Raw genomic sequence first — 12,176 nt, 5'->3', positions numbered from 1 at the left:
GACAGTAAATGAATAAAGTTTTAGTTTAATGCATCTCAAAGCATTTTCAACAATATTTATCTGACATTAATGTCATGCTCTTTATAATAATCTTGGCCTTGCAACTACAGACATGGATACTGACATGGCTACATTGGCTGCTACAGGAAGCAATTGTCTTTGGCATTATCCTTTCTTCCCCTCCCTTTTCCTACAGTTTGGTTGCAGCTTCTGTTTTGCACTAAAGGGATCAACAACACTCGCAGAAAGCTCAGTGATGAACCTGCCTTGCAACACCTTCCCCAGTCAACATTTGATCCCACCAGTGATTACAGTATCATAAGCAGGAGCCGCCAATGCAGGATTTGTGCAGGTCCTGGTGAAGAATACTGAGCTATTGTAGGAGAAGTACTATGAGGGGGGACCACCAGTTCCACTGGAAAGAGTGCCCAGGGGAGGACACTTATCCAGGAAGCCCCAGCGGATGGTCATCTCTTTTCTCTGTGTCTCTCCCTTTCTCCATCACTCTCTCTCTCCTCCTTGGTGCCCACATCTCTCACTTTTCTTTTTGTTTCATCCTCTCTCTCCCTCTTCTTTCTTGTGTTCTTATATCGCCCCAGCTGTAGCTTCATCATTAGAGACACTGTGGTTCATTGCTTGTGGACCGCACTAATAAATCTTCATTTACATGAATCTAGAATGCTTGCTGTACCCTTACTGCAACAATAATAGATCCAGCCCACCACCAGATATATTTTCAAATTCAAATGAATATCTTACATCAAATTATCTTTATGCGGAACAGACTATAGAAAACAGCTTATACTGAGAAAAAATAACAAGGAAATTAGCACAGAATGAGTTTTAGTATTATTATCAGATGCTAAATTATTTGTTTTGTAAAGTCTTTTAACAAAAGTGCTTGTACAAACCTGCTTAAATTTTCATTATCATCCTTGTTATTATAGCAGCTGATGCTTAGTCTTTTATGGATGACAGGGCAGTGAAAACAACATACCACTTAAACCCTAACTACATTAAAGAGATACAGGAAAATTTAGGATGGAAAATAACATGGAGAACAACTGCACAATATTGAAATACTTTTTTTAAGGTAAAAACACAATAATCTACAGAAAGTCAATATTTTCAGTAATAACAAAATGGTAATGTTTCTAGTACAATATGCTGTTGCTTGATTATTGAGGATAAAATAAATATCAGCAAATACATTTTATCAGCCAGTACATTTGGAAAGAATTTATGGGTGAAATAACTCAAAGTCTCTCAAGCAACACTAAAATTAAAACATTGCCAATGGACCATACTAGAAACAAAGATCAGATATAAACATTTATTTCAAAGTCTGTGTATTGCCAGATTTACACTGGAGAAAAGTTTGATGGCAAAAAGTGCCATTTTAAAGAAAGACTATCCTGAGTATTTTAAATGAAAAGGACTGAAAACATTCAAATAGATGTGAAACATAGGAACTTCAGACTTTAAAGATAATAGGTTAAAAATTCAAAAATAGCTCTAGTTTTAAATAAAGAATTTCTAATCTAAAACCCAGTGGCTTATTAGAGAGCACAGTTTATATCCTCATTATACCAGAACATAAATTAATATTTGCATCAGAATTTCTTGTTTTACTTAACATTGAGGTCTTTTCTCCCCCAAAATCATGAAGACACCAAATTCAATATCTCTAGCAGTTTATTGAAACAAACTGACACAGCAATCTGAAAGGACATTTTTTTTTCCTGGAAACTGTAGGCTTTTTTTAATATGAAAAGTACATTTCAATATTAGAATGCAACAGTCAACTTTATCTTACTTCATATCCTGTTTTCATGGCATGCCAAGGACATATATAGGACTTAACTGAGTCTATTGTCTACTATCTATTGCTGCCAGTACTTCCAAACTGTCCTTCAATTATTCTACAGTGAAGATTTCTACTGTGCAGAACGTCATGTACTTAATTAAACCACTATGTGTTTCTCTATACAACAGAAGACTATTACTGTTGACTTAGTAATGCCTATGTTGACAACAGCTGCAGAGAAATGGCTGTTCTTTAAAACACACGTAAGTGAAAAACAGTGCTATATAAATGGAAGCTATTTTTTCTCAAACTCCATTTTACTATTTGATATTTCTCAAAGTCTAGAGCTCTTACACTGCATGTGACTGCAATTGCTTTTTACTCATGGGTTGCATTGGTTTTGGTGCTTTCAGGAATTACAGAAGGGTGATGTCTCTTGAACCTGAGATCACAAACATTACACTGTTCATTCTCTAGGGAGCACACAGGTACACAGATGGAGCTGAGCAAAAGTGGTCCATTGCATGGTAGTATGCTGAAATACACAGCACACATCCTTTCATTGCATACAGAAAACCTGCAGGCTATCAGGATATCTTCTAGGATTACAACAGGCTCTCCTTCATACAGGCAAAATTGTGGCACGTTAACTTTGGCTTTAGCCATTCTGTTCCTAAGGACAGCGGGAATGACACAATATAAAGAGTCTTTCTAAAAGTTTGCATATTATTATAAGTTATAGAAAGGGAGGCCAATTTGTATCATTAAGAAGATTCCTGTTTACTTAGTTCTCTTGATTTCAATGAGGATTTTCAGTAAGAGGCAATGAAGACACAGGTTTAGAAGGATCCAGCTGAGGAACTTAAAAAACAACAGGATGTAAACAAGCCCTTTGGGAGTTAACAGAGTGCATCCACAAGTGCTGAGGGGGCTCGCAGACATCATGGTGAGGCCACGCTTTCTCTGAAAATTCATGGGAAGAGGGAGAAGTTCCGAGAAGTTCCTGAGGACTGGAAGAGAGCAAATGCCACTCCTGTCTCCAAGAGGAAACAAAGATAGATCCTTTGAAGTAAAGACCAGTCAGCCTCACCTTGATCCCAGTGAAGGCAGTGGAGCAAATAATACTAGAAAGCATTTCTAAACTATATGAAGGACAAAGAGGTGATTGGGAGTAGTCAGTATGGGTTCACAAAGACTAAATCAACTTTGTTCTGCTGATCACCACCTTCTGGGCCTGGCCATTTAGCCAGTTTTCAACCCACGTCACTGTCTGCCCATCCACCCCATAAATTAATATCTTGTATGTGAGGATCTCATGGGAGGCCCTACAGAAAACTATTGCTCTTCCCATATCCAGCAGGATGGTCACTTCATCATAGAAGTTTATCAAGCTAATCAAGCATGACTTCTCCTTGGTGAATCCCCACTGACTACTAATTATTTTTTTCTCCTTCATATGCCTGAAAATGGTTTCCAGGATTAGCTTCCACATCATGTTTCCAAGGTTCAAATTGATGCTGACTGGCCTTTGGCTCCTCAGATCCTCCTTCTTGCCTTTCTTGAAGTTAGGAGTGACATCTGTTTTGCTTCAGACTTTGGACACTTCTCTCAGCTGCCACAATCAATGAAAAATGATGAAGTGTGACCTCACAATGACATCTGCTGGCTCCCTTAGCACTCATGGTTGCAGTTCATCAGGGCCTGAGAGTATGTTTATGTAAGCATTTCCTGACTTGATCACTTTTCAAGAAGAGTACTTGCTCCAGCCTTTCCTTCTGTCTCCAGGACCTGAATTCTTGAAGGCCAGTGTTGCTGGTAGACTGAGGCAAAGAAGCATTCAGTACTTTGGCCTTTTCCCCATCCTGCGTAACCAGGTCCCCATTTCATTCAGCCCACATCCTCCCTTGTCCATAGAGGCCTTTCCTGCTGTCTTTGACATCTCTGTTCAGATTCAACTCCTTTAGAGCTTTAGTTTTCCTAACGTCATTCCTGAATACTTGAACAGTCTGTGTGTTCTCTGCAGGTTATTCATCCTTGCTTCCACCCTCTGTATGATTCATTTATGTGTTTGAGTTTGTACAGGAATTCTTTATTCATTCAAGCAGACCTTATGACTTTTTTTCCTGACTTCCTCCTTGTTGGGATGAATCTCTCTTGAACTTGGATGAGGTCATTCTCCCAACTGGGGGCCCCTCAGCTGGAAAGCTACTTGGTGGAATTGAACAGGTTGTCTAGAGCAGATTTAGACAGATTGTCTGAAACCTACAGTTTTAGTCATGGCCCAGACACGATTTGTCTACTCAGACTCTGTAGAACATGGTCCTTATGGCTAGTGATTATAAAGGAACTGAATGGGAAATGTTTTAGTCATCTAAATATTAGCTTTTTGTGTACTTTCAGTGTCCAAATCTAGCCTCTCTTTCAATCTCTCTTTGCTATTAAAGTTATCTCCTTGTACTTTTTTCTCCACTCTTCTGCAATGGAAAAGGGAAATGACTGCCATTCCTAAAATACTGGGACAATGAAAAACAAATTTCAGCTCTTCAATATAATATTGAAAACAATGACTGCAAAAAATTCAGCATAAATAAATGGTGTGTGAAACAGCCTAGTGGTTGCCTTTCTCATGCTGGGCAGCTGTAGATGAAATATTCAAAGTTGGAGATTACTAAGTCCCTGATAGTTTTATTTCCTAAAGAACTGAGACTTAAGCAATTGTGCTGTCTGTTTGTACTTCTGGCCTCTCCAGTCACTTTTGAACATGCTAGATTATTCTGTCCAAGACTGGTGAGGGCATGGAAGAAGGAGAAAGCCTAGCTGAAAAAATACACATTTGTGATCATTTTGTGAAGATCAGTAGCTGAATAGCTGAGAGGGAGATTCTGAAATGCATTACTGAATGAAAAACTGCAGCCTGATCTCAACTGTTATCCTTTCTCTTTCACTGAAGAGTTAATTACTCAACTTGTATATACTGGCTGGCCAGCTGCAACAATAAGTGACATCCCACAGTGAATATGAATACTGGACTTGATGTTAAAACAAAACAGATTAGGGCTTCTACCCTATTTGATAATCTGACACACTCATTCACTTGCTTACCTCCAGCATCATCATTCCCAGGTCCCAACTTGCTTTCTCTGCAGGAAGGTCTCTGCTGGTCCAGAATGGCTGTGCAGAAAGTCATGTTGGTTCCTACTGAGCTGCCTCCTGCAGCTTCCAGTTTTGGAAACATAGTAAAGTTTTACCTCTGCTTTGCCTCCTGTTGTTGAAAAAGACATTTAAAGGATATCTATAGTTTTTCAGCCATCTATGCTGCAAAACTTAAGGTGCCAAACAGCTTACAACTTCGAGAAGTCAGAAAAAGAGAATGCCTCTACAGCTTAAAATTCAAGGATGCTTTCTTTGTCAGTTTATATGACTAATTTGCAGCGAGAGTGGTATTAACAACAGGAAGCAGCACTGTGTCCCTGAATGGGAGAAAGATCCCTAATGGCAGTGTGATGTGTGAGAGGGTGAAAAAGATCATCAGAATTCATCTGGAACATTTCAAAGAAACTGACTATTCTAACCTGCCACAGACTGCTCCCGAAGAGTTATTGTACAGCTGACAAAAAGGAAACCTCGGATGGCAGATCCTCAAGAGAAAAGAACGTTGGCGGTGTTTTTCAGTGCTTTTACTCTTCTCCCTAACCTGTTTCTGTAGTGTTACAGTAGAAATTATCCTTTTTTCTTCATCCCACACCTTAACACAGGTAGCTTCTGACATGCAGCAAAATCTCCCAGTGGCTTATACACACATTATAATTCAGCCAGCCTAAACGATTCTTTGACTGTTATGGAACAGTAATATCTTCTTTAGGAAAAGGATATTGTTCGTTAAAAATGTTAGGATAGACTACAGCTGGAGCTAGAAAGGGAATGTGAATTCATTATGTTTGGAGTAGTTTTTGGTAAACTATTTCACACATTTTCTGAGAATCATGCACAGATCTGTGAGGATGCATATGATATCTGCAGTAGAAGAAAAATGATGGCAGCAGGTAAATTATGGAGTTAAAACTTCTTTATGTGTCTTATAATTCAATATATTCTATAACATTAATAGTCACTAGATGTTCATTTATGGCCTAATAACACTGATTCCAGTCTGAAGTCAAAAGTAAAAGCAGTGTCAGGCTAGGACATACTATAAATACTTCATGATAATACCCAAGTCAAGTTGAGAAAGTGCCCTGATTACTGAAAAGGCTAAATATTGACATTGTCAGTTGATGACTTGGTGCACTAAGAATCTAGTTTTGATCCTGACTGCCAGAACCTGAATGCTAGAACTTTCAGTGGACAAATTAACTGATATTTCTAAAGAACAGATGATTTATTGAAGTGACAGACATAGCAGGATTGGGACTGCCACTCATAAAAGCAGTAACTGCAACAGCACCGATATATAGTAAGCGCTAGCAAAAATACATGCTATCCCAGTTATTCTTTACTAAGAGGTGAGGCACAATACTTACCAAGATGTCCCTATCTCGATGGAGTAAGAGGAGCGCAGCTTCCCATCACTTATTTCTCTTCAGTCTCTTTTCCTTTCTCTTTCCCTTCTCTTCTCCACTCTGCTTCCCTAGATATCTTCCCTTATATGCTAAACTTTATCTGTTTCCCTCTCCGGGGTGACATTTAACACAATTTGAGTGGTGAGCTGAGCACTATAGTTATGTATGTTTAGCATGTTCTTCTTAGAGCTCATTATAATTCTCAGAGTTAAATTTTAATATTAATTTCAAGGTTAATAAAGCAAAAGTTTCAATTCGGGCACCGTGCCCTTGGAGATTCTTTGCTGAAACTGTTTATCTTCTTATTTCTGCAACCCTTTGCTAAATGAGGACTGTCTTGCCTCTGCTGGACTCACCTCCTTTGGCTGTTTTTTCACACCAACCTTGCAGATTTCCACCCTGCAGTTTATGCAAGAAATAAGCAGGCACCTGCATTTTAACGCCTTCTGTGAAAATCTCACATGCCTATAGAAATTGTGGATGCTTCCATACTCAGCCTAAAATAAACTCTTCAGATCCCTGAATTTGACTTGCTAAGTTTCACTTAACCCAGCAATTACAGTAATTTCAGTTCACAGGTTTTTTTTATTTAACAGGGAGAATATTCCTTCCAAAGCACAACACATTTTTCTCCCTTATGGTAAACTCCTATCCATCTGGTACTCGAACTTTTCCCTAGAACTTCATGCATTGTGGATAACAGTAAAATTGCATTTCTTGCCATTTTTCTGGTAACATAAAGATGAGTTCATTCAGTGTACCGTTCTGTCCTTCAGAGAAGATAATGCAGACTCACATTTTCAATCTCTTTTTAATCGTTAAAATGATACAAATCTGTACAATGACAGCTTACAAAACCTGTATAGCTAATTCAATTTTTTTTTAAAGAAATCAGTATATGGCCACTTCAAGTGTTAAATTCAGCAACTATATTTATTCTTAACTATGATTCTTCTGGTATGTGTGTGATAGCTCCTACAGTTAATTCCTGATGTGGCAAAACAAAACTCTCTTTTATCACTGTTACATATTTTCTACAGTTTCTGTTTGCTTTTGCTGGCAATGGTGTTCCAAGTCTAACTGAAAGTAGGACACAGTTTTAATGCCACAGTGCACTCATGTGGCAAGACTTTCAAGTACATCGATGGACTATTTTCAGATTGGTTAAATGGAATGTATTTTTTTTTCATTAGAGAAGGCAAAATAACACATTAAGATTGCTATAGGTAGATACTGCATTCTGTTTTCTAGTATAATTCATTTTAGATACCTTTTTGTTACTCTTATCCTAATTTGATTGCTTACTTTGAAAAATTTATCATTTAAACAATTTTTTTGTGATAAAAGTCACAATTCCCAGAAAAGGTCATCATTCTTCTTTGTGATCTACTTCCTTAATCTGGCCCCATTCTTTACTGTAAATTTAATTTCAGAATATAACCTTGATATTTATACCTCATTCATCACCACAAACTAAACATCTGTTTTCTAAGAGATATCTGTCTATTGCTGAGATGCTATCACACCACAACCTGGGGACATCACTTTTTGTCACTTCTTGGGTATTTGTCCATGAATTGTATGTGAAAATCTGACAATAAATTCTCACAGCCTGAACACAGGGATAGATGTTAGCTAAGAGTACTAACTTTTATTAGGTTACCTCACATTGTTGGAGAACATGTTAATGAAGTTTCAGGCAAACAAGCCCCACTCCAAATTAAAAATAAAATAAAAATAAAAATAAAAATAAAAATAAAAATAAAAATAAAAATAAAAATAAAAATAAAAATAAAAATAAAAATAAAAATAAAAATAAAAATAAAACAACCCCACAACGTTAAAAGCTAATTACACATTGAAAATAACTACTCTCATTTACTTAAGCATACAGTATATGTGCTAGATATCAGGAAGAAACCTTTACTGTGAGGGTGGTGAAACACTGGAACAGGTTGCCCAGTGAGGTTGTGTATGCCCCCTCCCTGAAAGCATTCAAGGCTAGGCTGGATGGGACTTCAAGCAACCTGGTCTAGAGGGAGGTGTCCCTGCCTACAGCAGGGGGTTGGAACTAGATGATCTTAAAGGTCCCTTCCAACCCAAACTATTCTATGACTCTATGAAATAACCCATTTTGTCTCAGCCCTTACTTCCAGGTTAGACCTACAAAACACTGAAAGAATATAAGCATTGAATTAAAATGTACATACAACTTGCTGGAATACAAAAAATGCAGAAAACAGACACTAGCTATGTAGTTCGTTACAGTCCCTCCCCCCATCACAAAAATGCATACTCCAGAGCCCACAAATTCTATTTTTGGCTTCCATTAAGAAGACAGACACCTTAAAGAAACTGTGACAGGCACCTGTGCCTGTGTTGAGAGCCTTTAGGCGGCTGTAGAGATGATAACATCTTACATGATACAAGTTGAAAGAATTTTTTTGTTGACATTTTGAATCTTTGTGATGTCGTGTTTCAGGAAGAAAGAAGGCCTTTGGAGCACATCTGCCATACTTTGGACAATCACAACAGGGTGTAGACCAATACAGTGTAAGTGTCAGGGAGCAGCTCCACAATAGGAAGATAGCCAGGAGCAGAGACACACAAGCCACACACAGCAGAGCCCTTACTAGTCAGGGGTACATCACCCTAACAAGAGAAACATGACACGTATGAACACAAAAGGGCTTCAGTTAGATAATCCATTTCCAATCACTCTGCCATCAGCAGGGCTGCCACCCACCAGCTCAGGCTGCCCAGAGCCCCATCCAAACTGGCCTTCAACACCTCCAGGGACGGGACATCCACAGCTTCTCTGGGCAGCCTGTGCCAGCACCCCAACAAACGCATAGTGAAGAATTGCCTCCCAACACCTACCATAAATCTTCCCTCATCTAATATAAAAATGTTCTCCCTTGTTTTATCACTATCTTTGCATATAAAAAGTCAATCTCTCTCTTGGTTATGAGCTCTCTTTAAGTAATGGAAGGCTGCAATGAGGTCTCTTTGAAGCCTTCTCTTCTCTAGGAAGAACAAGCCCCACTCCCTAAGACTGCCTTAATAGGAGAAGTGCTCTAGCCTTCTGATCATATCATGGCCCTCCTCTGGACCTGCTCCAAAAGTTCCACATCTTTCTTGTGTTGGGCCCCCAGACCTGGATGTTGTAGAGCAGAGGAGAGGAGCATCTGAGGAGGATAATCACTTCCCTTGCCCTGCTGGCCACCATATATGTATCTCTGTGTTGATGGTAAGAGGTGTTACGGGCCCACTGAGCTAGAAATAATTCACCCTTATGTTACCAGTCTAGATCTGCCTGGCACTGGTCAGGCTCCACCTAGAGTACTGTGTTCACTTTTGGGCCCCTCAACACAAGAAAAACATTGAGGCCCTGGAGTGTGTCCAAAGAAGGGCAACAAAGCTGGTGAAGAGCCTGAAGCAGAATTCTTAAAAGGAGAGGCTGAGGGAACTGGGATTAAGTCTGGAGAAGAGAAGACTCAGGAGAGACATTATTGTTCTCTACAACTGCCTGAAAGGAGGCTGTGGTGAGGTACCTCTTCTCACAGGTAAATAGTGATAGGACTAGAGGTAATGGCCTTAAGTTGCACCAGGGGAGGTTCAGATTGGATATTAAGAAAAAGTTAATCTCAGAAAGAGTAGTAATGCATTGGAACAGGCTGCCCAGGGAAGTGGTAAAGTCTCTATCCCTGGAGGTTTTCAAGAAAAGGGTAGATGTGGCACTTAGGGATATAGTTTAGTGGCCATGGTCGTGATGAACTGATGATTGGACTAGATTATTTTAGCGGTCTTTTATAAGATTATAAGATTATGTGATTCAGTCTTAGCAGCCTGATCTACCTGGTGGTTATTTTGATGTTCTTCAGTGGTATGACCCTTTGGTATTTGGGCATCTGCTTGACACACTTTTACAACCACGTTCTCTACACATGCAGCAATATCTTTACACAGTGTAGCTGCCCAGATGGGTTTGCCTTTGCACTACCAATTGTTCTGCTTCCATTGCTGTAACAAATGGGGCACTTGACACTACCCATGAGTCACTAGAGGTAGAACACCAGTCACAAAGGACTGTTGAAGGGTGAGCAAGTCTTGCTGATTACTCCTTGGCTCTTCAGTTGGCAAATCAGCTTATGTATGGGGATCAGGGAGTCTCAGCACCACCAGTGCACTGTTGTAGCAATCAACACCTCCTGTTCTTCTACTCTTAGCAACCCCACATAGAAGGGTTCTCTAAGAGATCAAGCAAATTAGACAGATGTTTAATGCCCTCCATCTCCAAGGCAGCTGTACTAAAAAGGTTCACAGTCGTATCCTTTCAGGTCCTTGAAGTACCTGCTCCTGAGGTAATCTATACCAAGGATGCACAGAGCCTCTGGGCCAGTCACAGCAGTTTACTCTTGCCATTCATTCCCAGTTAGGTTCGTTTCAGCTTCCAACAGTTAGCTCCTGGGATCCCCCTGACATTCCAGAAATAGAGATGCATTCTGCCCCTTAGTAACTTCATGGCATTAGGGTACACTGTATGCCAGTGCCCACTAGACCCTTATATTCCTGTGGTTCTGATGTATGAGGCCATTGAATCCACACAGTCAAATAAACTCGATTGTCTCTTTCTTCCACCTGGCTGGAGGCAGGACCTCTCTACTCCTAGTTATTGTATTTGTTGCTCACTTCGTGTGGATGCAAACCAAAAGGTTTGTTATCAAACTCAGAAATAAGATCAGACCATCTTCTCTGTCTTGGAGGCTGGTCACTAGAAACTGGAGCGGCCATTTTCCTTTTACAGTTGTTTTTCCTTGCAGCTCATGTTGCCATGCCTCTAGAGTTGAGGTGGGTTTTCCATCCCACTTCTTCATATCTTCTCCATAGTCACTCAGGTAAAACCATGTGGTGGCACTTGGTGCGTACTCACTATAACTTCTCAGTTGAACAGAAGAATGCTTGCTTCTGGCTTCTGACCAGCTGAGATGCTGGTCTGTGCAGGTGGGTTGGAAGATATATTCCATTTGAGTTGCTGAATGTCCTGGGACAGTTTCTCCACAGCTGAAACACAGACACATTTGGAGGAAGAAAGATTTTCTTTGTATTGCCAGAGTTGGTCACCAACTCATTCACTATTGGTTCATCTCTGTCTTTCCAGGTTATTACTGCCAGTGAGTTGGCATAAAACAAAGGTGAACTCTGCACAAACTTCCACCACATAGATTGCATGCACTTGATGCTACCTGAATTTTGGAATAATTGATAGTTGTTCAGGTCAACATTATATACCATCCCAAGCACAGCTAATTCCCTCAGATACTGGATATCTCTTTCCATAGTGGTCCAGTTGCCTGGCTGACAAGTAATATTGTCCCTGCAGGAATATCTTTCCTTCTCAGCTTACATGAGTTGCATCAAGAGGAGGAGAAATCTTTCACATTTGAAAATGTCAATGCCCCCTGCCTGGCTTCCATGCTCACTAAATCCATGTTATTAGCCCTATTATCCCAGCATCACAGCAGCCAGGTGACAATGTACTCGCCTTGATGACAGCAAAATCTTCCTGCATATCTTGCAGCTCACCTAAGGATAGGCACCATGTAGTTACTGACTCATCTATAGCTTCTGCCTCTTCCTCCCATTCCCATGATGGACCTGCTATGGATTAGCCTTCCTCATTCTCTTCTTCCTTCCTGAGTAATGGGTTGACTTTCATAGAATCATAGAATCATAGAATTAGCTAGGTTGGAAAAGACCTACAAGATCATCCAGTCCAACCATCCACCTACCACCAATAACCCCACTAA

At 39.9% G+C, this 12,176-nt stretch overlaps 1 protein-coding gene across 5 annotated transcripts in view; it reads right to left on the bottom strand.

Moving 5' to 3' along the window:
• The window catches only part of LOC110389404, a 28,879-nt gene extending 22,448 nt beyond the window's left edge, over window positions 1-6,431 (bottom strand). For 2 of the 5 annotated variants that reach the window (XM_021379752.1, XM_021379758.1), the window contains exons 1-2: window positions 6,328-6,427; window positions 4,910-5,069 (exon numbers count right to left, since the gene is read on the bottom strand). In XM_021379752.1, coding sequence (XP_021235427.1) covers window positions 4,910-5,042 — 133 coding nt within the window. In that variant the 5' untranslated portion in view covers window positions 5,043-5,069; window positions 6,328-6,427. Of the gene's footprint in view, window positions 1-4,909; window positions 5,070-6,327 lie in introns of all 5 variants that reach the window. The other 3 variants (XM_021379757.1, XM_021379753.1, XM_021379751.1) reach the window with 3 other exon arrangements.

This window comes from Numida meleagris, chromosome Z, assembly GCF_002078875.1.
Source record: "Numida meleagris isolate 19003 breed g44 Domestic line chromosome Z, NumMel1.0, whole genome shotgun sequence".
In the NCBI taxonomy this organism is placed as follows: Eukaryota; Metazoa; Chordata; class Aves; order Galliformes; family Numididae; genus Numida; species Numida meleagris.
Note: the sequence above shows the minus strand (reverse complement) of the source record. Positions and strands in the feature narration are given on the sequence as shown.